General features: G+C 44.2%; 1 protein-coding gene across 1 annotated transcript in view; it reads left to right on the top strand.

Annotated features, from left to right (window-relative positions):
* The window catches only part of LOC143983036 (multidrug and toxin extrusion protein 2-like), a 447,238-nt gene that overhangs the window by 22,835 nt on the left and 405,058 nt on the right, over nt 1-19,345 (top strand). Inside the window, exon 2 of the mRNA XM_077482263.1 lies at nt 17,818-17,919. Coding sequence (XP_077338389.1) covers nt 17,818-17,919 — 102 coding nt within the window. The remainder of the gene's footprint in view (nt 1-17,817; nt 17,920-19,345) is intronic.

The following is a 19,345-nucleotide window of genomic DNA, read 5'->3' as shown; positions in this document are numbered from 1 at the left end:
GGTCTCATATCAACAATATACTCCACGTTTCTTGTTAAATCAGGTATTAAATTATCATCTTTTGTGGTGAAATGGGAAAAAGATCTTTATCGAACTATAGATAAAACAGAATGGTCTGCAATCTGATCCAATATCAAATATTTTTCTCCTATTGTGACAGATATTGAAACCATCTACAAGGTACTCTCATGCTGGTATTTGGTTCCTGCTACAATAGTTAAATTCGTGCCTGATCACTCAGGTCTCTGCTTTTGCGGCTGTTCAGAACAAGGAACACATGTGGGGGAATTGTTCTATTATAAAAAAATTCTGGAATTCTAGATTAATTGACAATGGGTGGCGTGCGACGTGGCTCCCAAACAAAATTGATTTCCTTTTTTCCCCACAAATAGAGCTTTCTTTTGGTGGTATTTGATCACCCCTGCGGTTTTTATTTTTTGCGCTATAAACAAAAAAAGAGCAACAATTTTGAAAAAAAAGCGTTATTTTTTACTTTTTGCTATAATAAATATCCCCCAAAAATATATAAAAAAACATATTTTTTCCTAAGTTTAGGCCAATACATATTCTTCTACATATTTTTGATAAAAAAATCACAATAAGCGATTATTGATAGGTTTGCGGAAAATTTATATCGTTTACAAAATAGGGGATCGTTTTATGGCATTTTTATTAATATTTTTTTTTTACTAGTAATGGCGGCGATCAGCGATTTTTATTGTGACTGCGACATTATGGCGGACACATTGAACATTTTTGGGACCATTGTCATTTATACAGCAATTAGTGCTGTACAAATGCACTGATTCCTATGTAAATGACACTGGCAGTGAAGGGGTTGACCAGGGGGTGGCTGCATCACACAGATGCTCCGCATGTGCAGGGCGCTGCTGTATCTGCACGTTATTCCAAAAGTTCTTTGGTGTGGGCCTTTTTTGAGATGTGTACAGCAGATCGCACCGTTGCTATTAGCAACATATGTCTCAAGCTTATCTTGCGTGACCAAAACAGCAGCCGCTTGGGCACCACATGCTTGACCAGACATATGTCAACCTGCTATGCAGTCCATTGGCAAGCATACATAAAAGACCCACACCAAAGAGCAAAGCGGACCTCACCTTGCTCCTCATCAGCTGGGATCTCCAACCCCACTATATCTTCAGTCCTTTCAGAAACCTGCACTGAGAGGAATGAAGGTGTAGAATTAGGTGTGTCACTGCCAAGTACTTGCAGGCAATCTGCTATTGGTACACCAACGTCTGATTGTACCAGGCAAATTTCCCTGCCCCAGCTGCTGCACCGCCGAAAGAAGTTCGCTCCCAGACATCCACATGCCCAGCGGTTGAATGCTAGCTTGGCTAAATTGCTAGCACTTAAACTGCTGCCTTTTCAGTTGGTAGACTCTGCCCCCTTCAGTGAGTTTGTAGAATGTGCGGTTCCTCAGTGGCAGATTCCCTAAACGCCACTTTTTTTTATGGAAGGCGATTCCGGCTCTCTACCGGCATGTGGAAGGCAATGTCTTAGCATCGCTGGACAGGGAGGTCAGTGGTAAGGTGCATATTACTGCTTATTCATGGTCCAGCAGGCATGGACAGGGACGTTACCTATCTTTCAAGGCCCACTGGGTGACTCTGCTGGCAGCTGGGAAGGATGCAGTACAGGGTGCAGTAGTGTTGGAAGTTGTTCCCCACCACGCCTCCAAAATGCTACTAGTGGTGATTCTGACACACCTTGCTCCTCCACCCCCTCCTCTTCTGCCTTCATGGCCTCTTCCTGTGCTGATTTGTCCTCGGGAACCAGCAGTGCTCCGTAGGCGTTCAAGGGGCTACGCAAGTACGCAGCAAAAAGATGCCATGCAGTGCTTGAGCTGGTGTGCTTGGGGGAAAGGAGCCACACTGGGGCAGAGATTTTGTTAGCTCTGCAGGGGCAGGCTCAGGGGTGATTGACGCCAGGAATGGTGGTTTGCAACAATGGCACCAACCTTCTCTCCACCCTCCGACATGGACAACTGACCCATGTGCCCTGTGTGGCTCATGTCCTTAACCTGGTGGTACAGTGGTTCTTGGGCAGATACCCAGGCTTACAGGATGTCCTGAGGCAGGTCAGGAAAGTCTGTGTGCATTTCCACCGATCATTTAATTCCAGTGCTCGGCTGGCTGAGCTCCAAAAGGAGTTGAACATGCCCAAGAACCGCCTTATATGTGACATGCCCACCAGGTGGAACTCAACGTTGGCCATGCTGCAGCGGCTGTACATGCAGCAGAGGGCCATCAATGATTACCTGTGCGACTACGGCACCAGGACAGGGGAGCTTGACAGTGCATGCATCAGTGACACTGTACCTCTTGTCCACCTGTTGGAGCATATGCTGCATGGAATAATGGACAGGGCACTTGAGGCAGAACAGAGGCAGGAAGAGGAGGACTTCCTTGCCTCTCAAGGCCCCCTTTATCCAGACAGTGTTCCTGCTGTCCCACCCATCACACAGGAAGAGGAGGAGGAGGATTGTGTCAGCATGGAGGTGGAGCCTGGCACTCAGCAGCAGCAGTCTTTTAGGGATGATTTACAGTCCCAAGAAACCCATGGACTTCTACGTGGCTGGGAGGAGGTGGCTGCGGATCATGTTGTTCTTAGTGACCCAGAGGACTCCAGACCGAATGCCTCAGCTAACCTACGCTGCATGGCCTCCCTGATCCTGCAAAGCCTGTGGAAGGATCCGAAGAATACGAGGCTGGCCACTCTCCTTGATCCACGATACACGGGTAAGGTTGCGGACCTTATATTGCCATCGCAGAGGGATTAGAGGATGAAACATCTCCGGGAGGCCTTGCAGAAAGGTCTGTGCAACGTGTTCCCAGAGACTGGGAGGTTACAAACTCCTTGTCCTGGACAACGTGTTGCTGAGGCTTCGATCAGTCACAGAAGGAGCAGTGGAGAAGGTGGCCGTCTGACCGATGCATTCAGACAATGTTTTAGTCCGCAGCCCCAAGGTATGATCGGTTCCAGCAACCATCGCCAGCGTCTGATTTACATGGTGCAGGAATACCTAGGGGCAAGGTCAGACTTGGACACCTTTCCCACTGAAAATCCTCTGGCTTACTGGGTCTGGAGGATGGATCACTGGCCAGAGTTTGCACAGTATGCAATTGAGCTACTGTCCTGTCCATCGTTCTTTCGAAACGCACCTTCAGTGCTGCTAGAGGCTTTGTAACCGATTACAGGGTGTGCCTGTCCACTGACTCGTTTGATCGACTGACCTTCATAAAGATGAATCAGTCTTGGATCACCACCAGCTACCAAGCACCTGAAGCTGATGTAACCGAATATTTTTTTTTTTTAAATGTCACATCCCTTCAAGACTGCTGATGCTGAGTGACTGTCCTGTTATTTTGACTGACTATCCTCTTCCTCCTCAATGATCCTGCTGATAGCTTGGAAGAACATTTTTGGTTCTGGGTGACGCAACCAGCCCAATTTTTCAGCCCCTGTTTAACAGGGGCATGTAATTACAATTTTTGATGCAATGCTTTGCAGCAGGGCTCATTCCTGCACTACAACTAGAGTATCTGGGAGAGGTTTCAGTGTCGTGGTACCAGAAAGCAGTTCCTAAGGCCCAATTTTTCAGCCCCTGTTTAACAGGGGCATGTAATTACAATTCTTGATATAATATTTCATAGCAGGGCCCGTTCCTGTGCCCACCGAGAGTAACTGTGAGGACTTATAGTGTTGTGGCACCAGCACCACCACCACAACCACCAAAGGCCCAATTTTTCTACCACTGGTCAACAATAGCATGTAATTACAATTCTTGATATAATCGTTCACAGCAGGGCTCTCCAGCGCCCACCAAGAGTCACTTTGAGGGCTTACAGTGTTGTGGCAACACCAACACCTTAGGCCCCCATTTATGCAGAGCATATAGGGCAGGCCCCTACTTTCAAACATCCAACTTACAAACGTCTCCTACTTGCAAACGGAAGGAGACAACAGGAAGTGAGATGAAAAAAGATGGACAGCCAAAAAAATTATACAGGGGTGATAACCCTTCCCTATGTTTTCCAAAAAGCTTAAAATAGATTTTTTGACTGGAGCTACACTTTAAAAATGTACCAGTTCAAAATTACAAACAGATTCTACTTAACACAACAAACCTACACAGTCCCTGTCTTGTTTTCACCACCTGTATACTGCTGTTCTGTGTATATAGGGCCTGGGGGCCCCACTCCTTTTCTTTTTTTAATTTAGGTACGGGGTTCCCCTTAATATCCGTACAAGACCCAAAGGGGTTGGTAACGGGCAGGGGGGCTACCCATGCCATTTTTTCCTCAATGATTTTCATCCGTATTGCCGGTGTTCTGGCGTATAGAGTCCGGGCATCACATAGTGTCCACTCCGTACTGCGCATGCGCAGTACGGAGCAGACGAAGCTTCGGAAAATCTCCGAAGCTGCGCCGTGTGTGGAGGTGGTAGCCCCACCATCCAAGCGGACATAGGGTTGTGAATTTTAGAGGGCCCCTCGCGGGCGAGCTTCGCTCGCCACGCTTCGGGCTCAGCCTCGCTGCGATCGGCTCTTTTTTATTCTAACTCTATGTCCACTTGGATAGTGGGGATAGAACCTGGACTCACGGCGCAGACGCCGTTCATCCTCGGCAATTTTCGGAATCTGTGTTCCTGTGTACTGCGCATGCGCAGTACGCAGGGGACACTATCTGATGGAGGACGCTATTTGACAAGACACCGGAAACCAGACATGACATTAAAACCGCAAGCAGTTTTAAATGACTTTTTTCAGTTAAATGTTATTTTGTGCAGGGACTGTTCTAAACACTGGAAACACGTGCCATTTCACAGGCATACTATAGACACCCCCCAGGCATGATATTTAAAGGAATATTTCACTTTTTTTTCACTTTAATCATCATTATCGTCAAATCGTCAATTTTTAAACAAAATTTTGGCATTGACCCATGTCCCCTGGGACAGGAGCCGGGTCCCCAAACCCTTTTTAGGATGATATCTTGCTTATTAGCCATTAAAATTAGCACTTTTTATTTTGAATGTTCGAGTCCCATATACTTCAATGGGGTTCTAAAATTCATACTAATTTCTCGGTCCGTTCGAAAGTTCTGTTCCGAACCGAACTGGGGGGTGCTTGGCTCATCCCTATTTGATACATATACTTTATTCAAATGTATAACACACATAAGAATTCAGACATAAATATACCTAATTTTCTTTCATTAACTGATAATGATCCTCTAAATATTGATGTTGGCTAATATTGAAACAGTTTGAAAATTATACTTTATCATTTTGATAAAAAGGAAACTTATCTGACATTCATTTTACTACCTACACTGCCGTAACCTGCTTCTTTATTTTACATGTAACTAATAAAATACCTTTAATTGATACATTATAATTGTTACCATATGTTGATCTTTCAATAAAAACCTTTGAACGAGAAAAATACCTTCACATGTCATCTCTTTCTTTTTTGGGGAATGGCTCCACTTCCCTTCCCTACATCCTCTTTAATGCCCCGTACAAACGAGTGGAATTTCCTTAGGAAAAATCTTGGCTTGTATACACACGGTCACGCAAAAGTTTTCTAAACGCGGTGACATACAATACAAGGAGGAGCCGAGAAAATTAAGTTCAATGCTTCCGAGCATGCATCAAATTGTTTCCGAGCATGCGTAGGAATTTTGCAAGTCAGAATGTGTACAGGCGATCGAAATTTCCGATCTGAACTTTTTCCGACCGAAAAATTGAGAACATGCTCTCAATCTTTTGCTGGCGGGAATTCGGCCAGCAAAAGTCCGATGGAGCATACACACGGTTGCATTTTCTGACCAAAAGCTCTCATTGGTCTTTTGCTGGGCGAATTTACAATTGTGTGTACGGGGCTTTAGTCTTCCTTTTTTCCCTTTTCCCTAAAAACTGTCAGTTTATTTCTTAAAGGGGCTGCCCCCATCGGTCCTCGGCCCGGACGAATATAATTATCCAGTGGGGGGTCCATAGTATTATGCTTCATCTTCTGTATCTTCCCCATGATCTTGTAAAGGTCAATATCTGTTTCGCACTGGGATGTCATATCTCCACGTGGCACCTAGGGAATTGGGATATTCCTCATCATACCCTGATTGTCTCCACTGTGTGGGATCATCATATCTGTCCATATATTCCATATTGGATTGCCTTCCCTGATGGTATGGGTATTGGTTTCCATAATTGTTATAGGGAGTATGGAGCGGTTTATTTCCCTTGTTGTGTCCTGAATGTTGAGACCTACTTTTATAATTATTTGCAATAGAATATTGGTATTGATTCCTCGGTGCATTGGAATAGTTCTTGTATTGATTACCATTTCCTCTTATTGTTGTGAAATGGCGTGCACCCCTCCTCTTGGGGAACCAACGTTACTATTATTAGGGGTTTTGGGTGTAGGTTTGGATCTTTTACTTTCTGAAGGGTGGTGGGATTCATTACCCCAACTAGTGTCTATGGTATCCATATTCACAGTTTGAGCTGCTTGAATATTAGTATCTTTTTATATCTCCTGGCATTTAAAAATGCTATGGGATTTGTAGTCCTCAATGTCTCTCAGAATTTTTTTCCGTTTCTTAATTCTTTGTTTCTCCTCTTCCATAATTTCTCTTAGGTCTTTCGTGTAAACTTAATTTTTTTTTCTTTTGTCACATCAGTGAACACTTTCGGGAGACTTAAATCAACTCTACGAATCATCGTAGTCCCAACTTGTTTCAACAGCATTGTAGCAATTATCTCTTACATATATGTGGAGGTTTTTTTTTTGTTATAAATATTTGCCCTTTAGGCTACAGATACGTCTTCTCACATTATACCTGTATTTATAAAATATTAGCCCACCTACCCCAGTGCCCCCCCACCTATCCACCCTAGATCTCTCCATTTGTCTAGTGTCCTGCCCATTCGACCCAGAATCCTGTTAACATCCCTGGCGGTATTCCCGAGTCTGGCTCGGGGTAAGATTTAAATACCATAAGCGTTATTCCCAGACTCGGGATCGCATTGCTGGATCCATGGAGAGGTTTACTTACCTTGTCCCCTGGATTCAGCGATGTCTCCCCGCTGTGACCTGCGAGCCGTACTCCACTCGATCTTTCACATTTCTGGGCTCCGTTCCCTGCGAGCACTGCGACGCACGGAGATGGAGTTCGGTGCCAAATTCAAAAAGTTAAATACACAGTATAGATACAGTATACTGTAATCTTACAGATTACAGTACTGTATAAAATAATTACACACCCCCTTTGTCCCTCGTGGTTTGTCCAGTGTCCTGCATACAGTTTTATATTATAACCACTTCAGCCCTGGACCATTTGTCAGCCCTGCACTGCTTTAACTGGTAATTGCGCGGTCATGCAATGTTGTACCCAAACGAAATTTGCTTCCTTTTCTTCCCACAAATAGAGCTTTCTTTTGATGGTATTTGATTGCCTCTGCGATATTTATTTTTTACGATATAAAAGGAAAAAGACTGAAATTTTTTAAAAAAATATATATTTTCTACTTTTTGTTATAACAAAAATCGAATTAACTAAATTTTAGTCATACATTTAGGCCAAAATTTATTCAGCCACATGTCTTTAGTAAAAAAAATGTCAATAAGCGTATATTTATTGGTTTGTGCAAAAGTTATAGCGTCTACAAACTAGAGTACATTTTCTAGAATTTACACAGCTTTTAATTTATGACTGCCTATCTCATTTCTTGAGGTGCTAAAATGGCAGGGCAGTACAAACCCCTCCCCCCAAATGACCAAATGACCCCATTTTGGAATGTAGACACCCCAAGGAAATTGCTGAGGGGCATGTTGAGCCCATTGAATATTTTTTTTTGTCCCAAGTGATTGAATAATGACACACAAAAAAAAGTTTACAAAAAGTTGTCACTAAATGATATATTGCTCAGACATGCCATAGTTATAAGTGGAATTGCATCCCAAAATTTATTCTGCTGCTTCTCCTGAGTATGGGTATACCACATGTGTGGGACTTTTTGGGAGTCTAGCTGCACACAGGACCCTGAAAACCAATCACTGCCTTCAGGATTTCTAAGGGTGCAAATTTTTGATTTCACTCCTCACTACCTATCACAGTTTCGAAGGCCATAAAATGCCAAAATAGCACAAAACCCCCCCAAATGACCCCATTTTGGAAAGTAGACACCCCAAGCTATTTACTGAGAGGCATGTTGAGTCCATGAAATATTTTGCCACAAGTTGCAGGAATATTAAAAAAATTTTTTTTTTTTGCACAAAGTTGTCACTAAATGATATATTGCTCACACATGCTATGGGCATAAGTGAAATTACACCCCAAAATAAATTCTGCTGCTTCTCCTGAGTACAGGGATACCACATGTGGGGGACTTTTTGGGAGCCTAGCCATGTAGGGGACCCCGAAATTCAAGCACTGCCTTCAGGATTTAAATATAAAACGCTACAAAAAAAAACTGTTGGCGATCACAGGGATGAGGCCTGACTCTGCAAACGCTGCAGTTATGTGTTTAGTGTTTTGTAAGTGAGAGTGATCAATTGATACTGCACTTGTGTGGGCTGGGCGGAGGGGCAAAACGCAGGTGCTAGCAGGTATCTGGGCTGATCCCACTAACAATGTGTTTTTTTGGAAACCTAAACTGCTGGGGACGCTAGTATAGATCTGATCAGATCAGATCAGATATTGATCTGTTCAGATACTATACCACTACGGGAGGTGTATGCTTTGCGCGTGGGTGTTAGCGGTACTGGCACTAACCTAGTGCTGCCTGGGGCGACACAGACCCTGACCCTAAAACCTAATTGATATCACCCGCCGGGTGATCAGGGGGTTAAACCTTTATTGGGTAATAAATGGTGGGTGCCCTGATGCTATAAAAAGCAAACGAACTAACCAGAGTCACCCGTAACACTTATACGGTGATCACTGGTGAAAGGGTTAACTAGGGGCAATCAGGGGGTTAAAATCTTTATTAGGTAGTATATGGGGGTCCCTGGCGCTATATAAAAACCTGACGGGGAACATAAATAACTAACTGGCTAACCAGCGTCACCAGTGGCACTTATATGGTGATTGCTGGTGAAAGGGTTAACTAGGGGCAATCAGGGGGTTAAAACCATTATTGGGTAGTATATGGGGGTACCTAGCGCTATAAAAACCTGGCGGTGAACCTAAAAAAATAACTAGCTACCTAGCAGCACCAGTGACACTAATGCAGCGATCAGAAAAATGATTGCTTAGTGACACTGGCTAAAGGGGGTGAAAGGGTTAACTAGGGGCAATCGGCAGGTTAAAACCGTTATTGGGTAGTATATGGGGGTACCTAGCGCTATAAAAACCTGGCGGTGAACCTAAAAAAATAACTAGCTACCTAGCGGCACCAGTGACACTAATGCAGCGATCAGAAAAACTATCACTTAGTGACACTGGCAAAAGGGGGTGAAAGGGTTAACTAGGGGCAGTCAGGGGGTTAAACCTTTATGGGGGTAGGGGGCTACCCTGGACCTATGACTAACTGCCCTGACAGTTTTTACTGTCACAACTGACACTAAATGCAGTGATCAGTAAATAAATTATCACTGCAATCAGTGACACTGTCTGGGAGGGGGGGGGGGGAAATCGGGAGGCGATCGGGGGGGGGGGGGATTTGTGTGCCTATGTGTACCTACATGTCAGTGTAGTGTTGGTGCACTTACTAATGTGTTCTCCTCGCAGTCTGGTCAAAAAGACCACCCGAGGAGAATGACATCACTTCCTCCCTGCCTGTGTTTACACTACACAGGCGGGGGAAGCTTCTCATTCGCCAGGAGCGATCGAGAAGGGATGGCCAGAAACCAACGGCCATCCCCTCATCCCGGATCGCTCCTGAAGTGAAAAAGGACTGTCGTAGCCAGCGGGAGGTGGTCCGATCGGACCCCCCACCCGCTGGAAGGCAAGCACGTACATGTACGTGCTTGTGCCTGTCGGTGCCATTCTGCCGACGTACATTGCCATGCGGCGGTCCTTAAAGCGGGAGTCCACTGGGACTCCGCGTTTTTTTTTTTTTTTTTTAAAAGCCAGCAGCTACAAATACTGCAGCTGCTGACTTTTAAATAGTGACACTTACCTGTCCAGCGCGCCCGCGATGTCGGCACCCGAAGCCGATCGCTCGCTCGGCTGCCGGGTCCCGCCGCCATCTTGGGTATGGGAATCAGGAAATGGAGCCTTTCGGCTTCATTTCCCGGTTCCCTACTGCGCATGCGCGAGCCGCGCGGCGCAATCCGGACGGTCCTCGCTGCCTCTGGGAGCTGTGTGTTTCCCAGCAGGCAGCGGGGCACTTGCTGAAGGGGGCGGGCGCTTGCGGAACGGGGCGTAACGTATGCCCCGTTCCGCAGAGAGCTAGCCCGGAAGTGGGTGCAGTTACCTGGATTATCCAGGTAACTGCACCCCCCTCCCCCCTGAAAGGTGCCGATTGTGGCGCCGGAGGGGGGGGGGATTCCGATGAGCGGAGGTCCATTTTAGGGTGGACCTCCGCTTTAAGTGGATAATAAATACTGTTCTTTATGCCAGGAAATTGGAGATTGTCCATAGCAAACAAAAAGTGTCCGTTTACATCAAAAGTGGTTATAGACCAGCTAGAACAGCGATAATAAATTAGAATAACTCGCAGAATTGAGTGATAGTAATTTGTGGGGAAATTCGTCATCAAACACTAAAAGTAATGAGAGTGACAATTCTGCAACTCAGCATATTTCAGTGTTTTTGATTTGATTACATCATTAAATCATTTTTATTATTATATTATTATTTGTTATAATTATTTATTTTATTATATATATATATATATTATAATTTATGATTTCATATTTCAAATTTTATCATACCCGGGATGTCTATTAGACTCTTGTTTGGACAGATTTAAGTGAATTATTTCTAAGAATTACAGGCCTACAATATAAAATGACAAATTTCCATGCAAAATAATTGTACCGCTTTCAGCACCTAAAATCTGAAATAATCATACCGCCAGGGAGGTTAAAATGCTTCTGCCATCCTTTCAACGTATCTCGATGTTTGTTGGTTTTTTTATCAATCATTCCATCTCATTTCACCTATTTCTCCACTGTACTTTAAATACTCCAAATTATATATTTTATTTATTTAACTAAACCAGCTTTTCTAAGAGGAACTCTCTGGATCCTTGCAATGATGGGGGATTAAACTTTATGCTGCATTTAACCACTTGACCACTGGGCACTTAAACACCCTTAATAAACAGACCAAATTTCAGCTTTTGTTGTTCTCACATTTTGAATGACACTCAGTCATGCAACACTGTACCCATTTTTCACACAAATAGAGCTTTCTTTTGGTGGTATTTAATCACCGCTGGGTTTTTTTTATTTTTTGTGCTATAAAAGAAAAAAGACAGAAAATTCTGTAAAAAAAATGAATTTTTCTTTGTTTCTGTTATAAAATTTAGCACATTAGTAATTTTTCTTCATAAATTTTGGGCAAAATTTATACTACTACATATCTTTTGTAAAAATTAAATACAAATTGGTGGATATTATTTGGTCTTTGTGAAAGCTATAGAGTCCACAAGCTATGATGCCAATATGAAAATTGATCACACCTGAAGTATTGACAGCCTATCTCATTTCTTGAGACCCTAACAAGCCAAGAAAGTAAAATACCCCCCAAATGACCCATTTTTGGAAAGAAGACATTCCAAGGTATTTAGTAAGAGGCATGATGAGTTTTTTGAAGTTGTAATTTTTTCCCACAATTCTTTGAAAAATGAAGATTTCTTTTTTTCCTTATTTTTTTTTCACAAAATTGTCATTATCAGGTTATTTCTCACACACAGCATATGCATACCACAAATTACACCCCAAAACACATTCTGCTATTACTCCTGAGTACGGCAATACCACGTGTGAGACTTTTACACAGCCCGGCCACATACAGAGGCTCAACATGCAGGGAGCGCCATCAGGCTTTCTGGAGCACCCAGGACAATTCTGACATTTCTCTCCTACATGTAAAAATCATCATTTATTTGCTAGAAAATTACATAGAACCCCAAAACATTATATATGTTTTTTTAGCAAAGACCCTAGAGAATACAATGGGGGTCGTTGCAACTTTTTATCTCACACGATATTTGCGCAGCAATTTTTCCAACGCTTTAAAAAAAAAAAAAAAAAACTGTTTTGTGCTTTAAAAAAAAAAAAAAACAGTAAAGTTAGCCCAATGTTTTTGCATAATGTGAAACATGAAGTTACACAGTCGAGTACATAGATACCTAACATCTCACCCTTTAAAATTGCACACGCTCGTGGAATGGCGCCAAACGTCGCTACTTAAAAATCCCCATAGGCGACGCTTACATTTTTTTACTGGTTACGTGTTTTGAGTTGCAGAGGAGGTCTAGGGCCAAAGTTATTGTTCTTGCTCTAACGTTCACAGCGATACCTCACATGTGTGGTTTGAACACTGTTTTCATATGTGGGCGGGACTTACGTATGCGTTCGCTTCTGCATGCGAGCACATGCGGACAGGGGCGCTTTAAAATATTTATTTTAGTTTGACACTTTTTTCCCCAAAAATACATTTTTTGATCACTTTTATTCCTATTACAAGGAATATAAACATCCCTTGTAATAGGAATATGGCATGACAGGTCCTCTTTACAGGAGATATAGGGTCAATAAGACCCCACATCTCACCTCTAGGCTGGGAAGCCCGAAATAATAATAAAAAAAAAAAAGATTCTGGCTTTGATCGTATTGGCAAGTCGGTAGAAGCACGGGAGGGGGGGGGGACATCCCCTCTCACCTCCTGTAAGAACGTTCAAGCAGTGGAACAGCCGCTATGATCATTCTTATGGTTTTAAGGGATCACCGGATGAAAAAGCTGATATCTGAATGATGCCTGTAGCTGCAGGCATCATTCAGATATCCCCGCACAAAGTCAAGAACGTCATATGACAGCTGGAGGGCGGGAAGTGGTTAAAATGCTTTTTCTTTTTTAACACAAAGTTGTATATTTATACAATATTTCTAACACATAGCATGTACATCCCAAAAATGACACCCCAAAATAGATTCTCCTACTCCTCCTGAGTACGGTGATACCACATGTGTGAGACTTCCACAGCCTGGCCACATACAGAGGCTGAGTACAGCCAAGCATGGCTGAGCATGGCTGGGTACCACCGAGTATTGGAGGGTATCACCGAGTATGGCTGGGTATAGCAGACAATGGCTGGGTATTGCAGGGTATCACTGAGTATGCCTGGGTATTGCAGGGTATCACCGAGTATGGCTGGGTATTGCAGGGTATCACAGAGTATGGCTGAGCATGGCCGAGTATGGCTGGGTATTGCAGAGTATCACCCACTATGGCTGGGTATTGCAGAGTATCACTAAATATGGCTGGGTATTGCAGGGTATCACCGAGTATGGCTGGGTATTGCTGGGTATCACAGAGTATGGCTGGGTATTGCAGAGTATCACCGACTATGGCTGGGTATTGGAGAGTATCACCGAGTATAGCTGGGTATTGCAGGGTATTACCGAGTATGGCTGGGTATTGCAGAGTATGGCTGGGTATTGTAGGGTGTCACTGAATGTGGCTAGGTATTGCTGGGTATGGCAATTTATGGCAGAGTATTGACAGGGTATTGAAGGCTATTGCAGAGTATTGCTGGGTATTGCAGAGTATTGGCAGGGCACTGCAGAGTATTAGCAGGGCATTGCAGAGTACTGGCAGGGCATTGCTGGGCATTGCAGAGTATCGGCAGAGTATTGGCAGGGCATTGCAGAGTATTGTAAAGTACTGGCAGGGCATTGCTGGGTATTGCAGAGTATTGGCAGGGCATTGCAGAGTATTGGCAGGGCATTGCGGGGTTAATTGTCGGTGAGCAGTGCTGTGGGCACAGCAGATCCAGCTCACAGCGCTGCTGCCACCGATCTCTCCACTCCACTGTACTGATCGGTACAGAGAGGGAAGGAAGGAACCGGCGTCATGTTATGTTTACAAGTGATCGCTCTGTCATTTGACGGAGCAATCACGCGGTAAACAGCCGTGATGAGCGGCAGTTTACCATGATCCGTGATGCAGGACCCGGCGGTCACAGATGCTCTCGAGTGCACACCCCAGGGGGCTTGCGAGAGCGAAATTCTCGGAGGTCGTCATATGACGGCCTCCCAGAATTAAGAAAACTGCCCTGTAGCCGTCATTCGGCTATTCGGCTAGTGGTTAATAGACATGGTGTCAATGATTTCTTATATTATTTGATGGACATAGTGGTCCCATGAAGCAGGCACACCCTTTTGATCTTTTGGGATTTTTAACCCTGTTATTTTTCTTCAATAATTAACAAAACTTTCTTCCAAAATACTTTAATTTTAGGGCATGACCACCAAATATGGAGAATAGAGCCTATTTCTGAGCATCCTCTCCAGCATCTGGGGTTATGTACCACCGGGTCATACACTTATAGTTAATTTCCAATAAGCTACAGTCTGGAGAAATCGCATGTGGCATCCTTAATATTTTATATACCTCTGCCTCCGTGCTACCTGTCCCAATCTCTTTATCCCATTTTTTAATGTATATGGGGGGGCTCCGATATTTTTAATCCGTTCAGAATTTTTTATATCTTCGCGATCCCTCTCTTTCCTTCAGTCACCACACACAGCCGCTCTAATGGGAGCAGGCTGTCTGCTGATCTAATTGGGTGTGAGAGGGATTCCAAAAAGTGTTTTAGCTGAGCATACCTCCGCCAGTTTATTTCTAACAGCACTTTCTTCATCTTAAGTTCCTGAAACGTCTAAATTTTGCCTTTATTAACCACTTCCCGACCGACGCACGCCGATGTACGTCGGCAGAATGGCACGGGCAGGCAAATGGGCGTACCTATATGTCCCTTTAAATTTGCCGCCCTGCCATCGTGAGCGCGCCGTGAGTTCGGTCGCGGGTCCCACCGACTCGAGCGCTGCGGGCATACCCGTGATTGTCTCACGGGGCGGCTGAACTGGGAGATGCCTTGTAAACAGCATCTCCCTGTTCTGCCTAGCAACAAGTGACGCTGATCTCTGCTCCATGTGATTGGAGCAGAGATCAGTGTTCACTAAAAGAAAGTCCAGCCCCCAACAGTTAGTAACACGCCCCTAGGAACACTTAACCCCTACTCTGCCACCCACTGGTTAACCCCTTCACTGCCAGTGTCATTTACATAGGAATCACTGCATTTGTATAGCACTGATTGTCAAAAATGTGTCAAAAATGTCCGATGTGTCCGCCATAATGTCACAGTCACAATAAAAATCGCTGATCGCCGCCAATACTAGTAAAAAAAAATTATTAATAAAAATGCCATAAAACTATCCCCTATTTTGTAAACGCTATAACTTTTGCGCAAACCAATCAATAATCGCTTATTGTGATTTTTTTTTAACCAAAAATATGTAGAAGAATACGCATTGGCCTAAACTGAGGGAAAAAAATGTTTTTTTTATATATTTTTGGGGGATATTTATTATAAGGAAAAGTAAAAAATAATGTGTTTTTTTTCAAAATTGTCTATTAATTCTCTATTTTTGTTTATAGCGTAAAAAATAAAAACCGCAGGAGTGATCAAATACCACCAAAAGAAAGCTCTATTTGTGGGGAAAAAAGGACATCAATTTTGTTTGGGAGCCACATCGCATGATCTCGCAATTGTCAGTTAAATCGACGCAGTGCCGAATCTCAAAAAGTGGTCTGGTCTTTGGCCAGCAAAATGGTTCCGGGCTGAAGTGGTTAATAATATCTTTTAATTGTGCGTCTTTATTCTTAAACCACCCTCCGTGTGTCCCATCTTTCCCTGGAACAAAATAATTAGTGTCACAAATGCCACGTTCACACGATCAAAACAAGCGGGTGGAAAAGTCCGGCAAACTGAAGTCCGCCGGACAATCCCCCCGTGTGTAGCCTCCGGCATACTTTTTTGACCCGAAAGTATGGCGGACTTAGAAAGTAGTTTTGCACTCCAATCTTCCCGCCGGACAGGCATTTCGGCGGACAATCCGGCCGTGTGTGTGCCAGTCCGCCGTACTTTTGAAATGAGCGGACTTTTCCCGCCCGGAGAAAAGTCCGCTCATTTCGAGCAGGTCTCCAGGTAGGCGGGGCCCACAAAGGAGACGTCGCTGGCCCCTCCACCTGGTATGGACTTAAAGGGGAACCCCAACGCCGAAAAAAATCGGTGTGGGGGTCCCCCCAGGTCCACATCAGACCCATGTCCGAGCACGCTACCCGGCCGGCCAGGAAAGGGGAGACGAGCGAGCGCCCCCCCCCTCCTGAGCCGTACCAGGCCACGTGCCCTCAACATGGGGGGTGCCTTGGGGAAGGGGGGCCCGCGCGGCCCCCCCACCCCAAGGCACCTTGTCCCCATGTTGATGAGGACAAGGGCCTCTTCCCGACAACCCTAGTCGTTGGTTGTCAGGGTCTGCGGGCGAGGGGCTTATCGGAATCCAGGAGCCCTCTTTAATAAGGGGCCCCCAGATACCGGCCCCCCACCCTATGTGAATGAGTATGGGGTACAATGTACCCCTACCCATTCACCTGTAAAATAAAGTACAAAAAAAAACACAACACACAAGATAAAATAGTTTATTGCACAGCTCCAGGGGTCTTCCGTCTTCGGGGGTCTTCTCGCCGGACTCCTCCGCTATCTTCTTGTAGCTCTTTTACTAGCGGAGGAGCCCGGCTTTCTTCCTCGCCGCGGCCTCTTCTTCTGACTTCGGGGGTCTTGTCCCCCTCTTCGGTTCTTCTGCCGGGCCACCGCGCCTTCTTCTAGCTCTTTTACAGGCGGTGGCCCGGTCTTCTGACGCCGCTGTCGCCGCCGCCGCCTGCTGTTCTTCTGTTCTTCTTCTTCAGATGTTGCCTCGTCGAGTCCTCCGCTCACAATGACATGTGGCTGAATACATTTTGGCCTAAATGTATGACTACAATTTAGTTTATTCGATTTTTCTTAGAACAAAAAGTGGAAAATATCTTTTTTTTTTTACATTTTCAGTCTTTTTCCTATCGCAGATAGATGCAATCAAATACCATCAAAAGAAAGCTCTATTTGTGGGAAGAAAAGGACGCAAATTTCCTTTGGGTACAACATTGCATGACCGCGCAATTACCAGTTAAAGCAGTGCAGTGCGAAATTGTAAAAAGACCTCTGGTCCTTAGGCTGACAATTGGTCCGGGGCTTAAGTGGTTAAAGAGCTATATGGAAAATTGGGTGTCCAGATAATGAAACACTGAAGCTTACTTCATCCAATGCACTACAAATTTTAATTGTTCACCATTGGCTCACAATTTGATGGTCAAAGAAGTGTAGCATCATCTGTTTTCTACAGGGATAACCTAGGGACCTATTGACTAGAGGTCAAAACTGATATCTCTATATTTTCATGAGAAGTATTCATTTTTAGAGTTTTGATTATTCAGTCAGTTTTGACTAAAGTGAAAGCACAGATTGAATTTGAAACTATCTTATGCTGATATGACTTCAGAAAAGTAAGTTCTGATTGGTTGTGATGGATTACTACTACATATAAGAAAAACAACTCTAGTAGAGGCAGATTCAAAGGAAAATCTCTACAGACTATACCAAGTCATAAAAGTGAGAGAGGGCTACAGATAACAGGTGCAACTATTTTTTCATCTCTGTGTATCACCTGAGGCTAGTCACTTCATTGGGCATATATGAGGGTTTATAACCACTTTAATGTAAATTTTCATTTTCTTTCAGTTCTTATCTCAATTGATGGTATATCTTTTATCGGTGGTGAGTTCCATGTTCTGTGGCCATTTAGGAAAAATTGAATTGGATTCTATTACACTTGCTACAGCTGTAAGTATTCACTTTATGACCATTCATCTTCTTCTCTATTAAAGAGGGTCTTTATTTTAGTGAAGTCAAAACATTACAAGCAACTTCATAGTCTAAGTCCTTTTCACATTGGTTGGACTTGATGGACTTGTGTCTTTTTTCAACCTCAACTACTATGTAACTATCTATAGTGGTATAAGGCTAATCATATTTGTGTATATGTAATATTACAAGCACCTCAATAAAGATCCTACTTAGTTCATCTTCTCTTCATGTACTGTATATCATGGCAGCATATAAACTGACCCTCACTGCCTCACACACTGCTTCCTGCCTGTCCCTATATAAACTGACAAAACAGAGGCTGCTGGAACAATAACTGGTTACTGGAATAGCACTTTTGTGGACCTGATAGTAACAGCTAATAATTAAACTGACTCTCCCTGCAGCACACACCGTCCTGTTCCTTTCTCTAAACTGACAAAAGACACTCAGGCTGCTGCAACAATCAGTAGCACAGCAAACCTATGTACACCTAACACCTATACCAGAAAAGAACTTTTGTGTACCAAATAGCTAGCGATTTGGGTCACTGCAATCTCTCCCTGCTCCACACAGCAACCTCTCCCTATAGTGACAGAAGAAAGAATGTAAAATTGCCACCGGATCGGGTGTATTTATAAGTTAGGGGGAATGTCCAAGTGTCCATGTGCTGTAATGTCTCAATTGGCTGTCCTGTACCCCATGATGGATGTGTCATCATAGGTCAAAGTTCTTTTACACAGTAAACACGGAAGTCCGCCGGGCGAATGGCGCCAATAATCCGCCGAACGGGCGGACCGCGAACAGCTGAAATTCGCCGCGAAACGACCGCCGGGCGAACCGTTCGGCCATCACTAATGAGCAGGATATCATCAACAGCTGAGTAACTGTGGAGAGATAGGAGCTGGCAATTAGCCGACAGCTGAGCAGCCAGCTCAGAGAAGGAAGGGCTGAGCCCAGCCCTGACAGTACCCCCCCCCCCTCAATAACCCCCTCCCCTCAGAGGACCACCAGGCTTGAGGGGAAAATGTCAGGAAGGAGAGGGGCATATACATCAGAGGATGAGTCCAAGAGTGTTCCCCTGGACCATACCCCTTCCATTGCACCAAGTACTGTATGCGCTTATGGGAGTAAACAATGGACTTTACTTCATACTCTTCATGGTCCTCAACCTGGCACCGAGGTGGTAAAGTTGTTGCAGACCAAATCTTTTAGTAAGGAGACATGAAATACATTTGAAATATGCATGTTAGAAGGAAAGTCCAATGCGTAAGCCACTCGGTTAATCCTGAAAATAATACTGAAAGGACCAATATACCTAGTTGTGAACTTCAGTGAGGGAATACGAAGTCTGAGGTTGCGAGGTGACAGCCAGACCCTGTCCCCAAACTGGTAGGAAGGCTCA

Source organism: Lithobates pipiens, unplaced genomic scaffold (assembly GCF_037356315.1).
Source record: "Lithobates pipiens isolate NorthernLeopardFrog02 unplaced genomic scaffold, aLitPip1_a1.2 Scaffold_16, whole genome shotgun sequence".
Taxonomy (NCBI): domain Eukaryota; kingdom Metazoa; phylum Chordata; class Amphibia; order Anura; family Ranidae; genus Lithobates; species Lithobates pipiens.
This window is presented reverse-complemented; position numbering and strand designations above follow the sequence as displayed.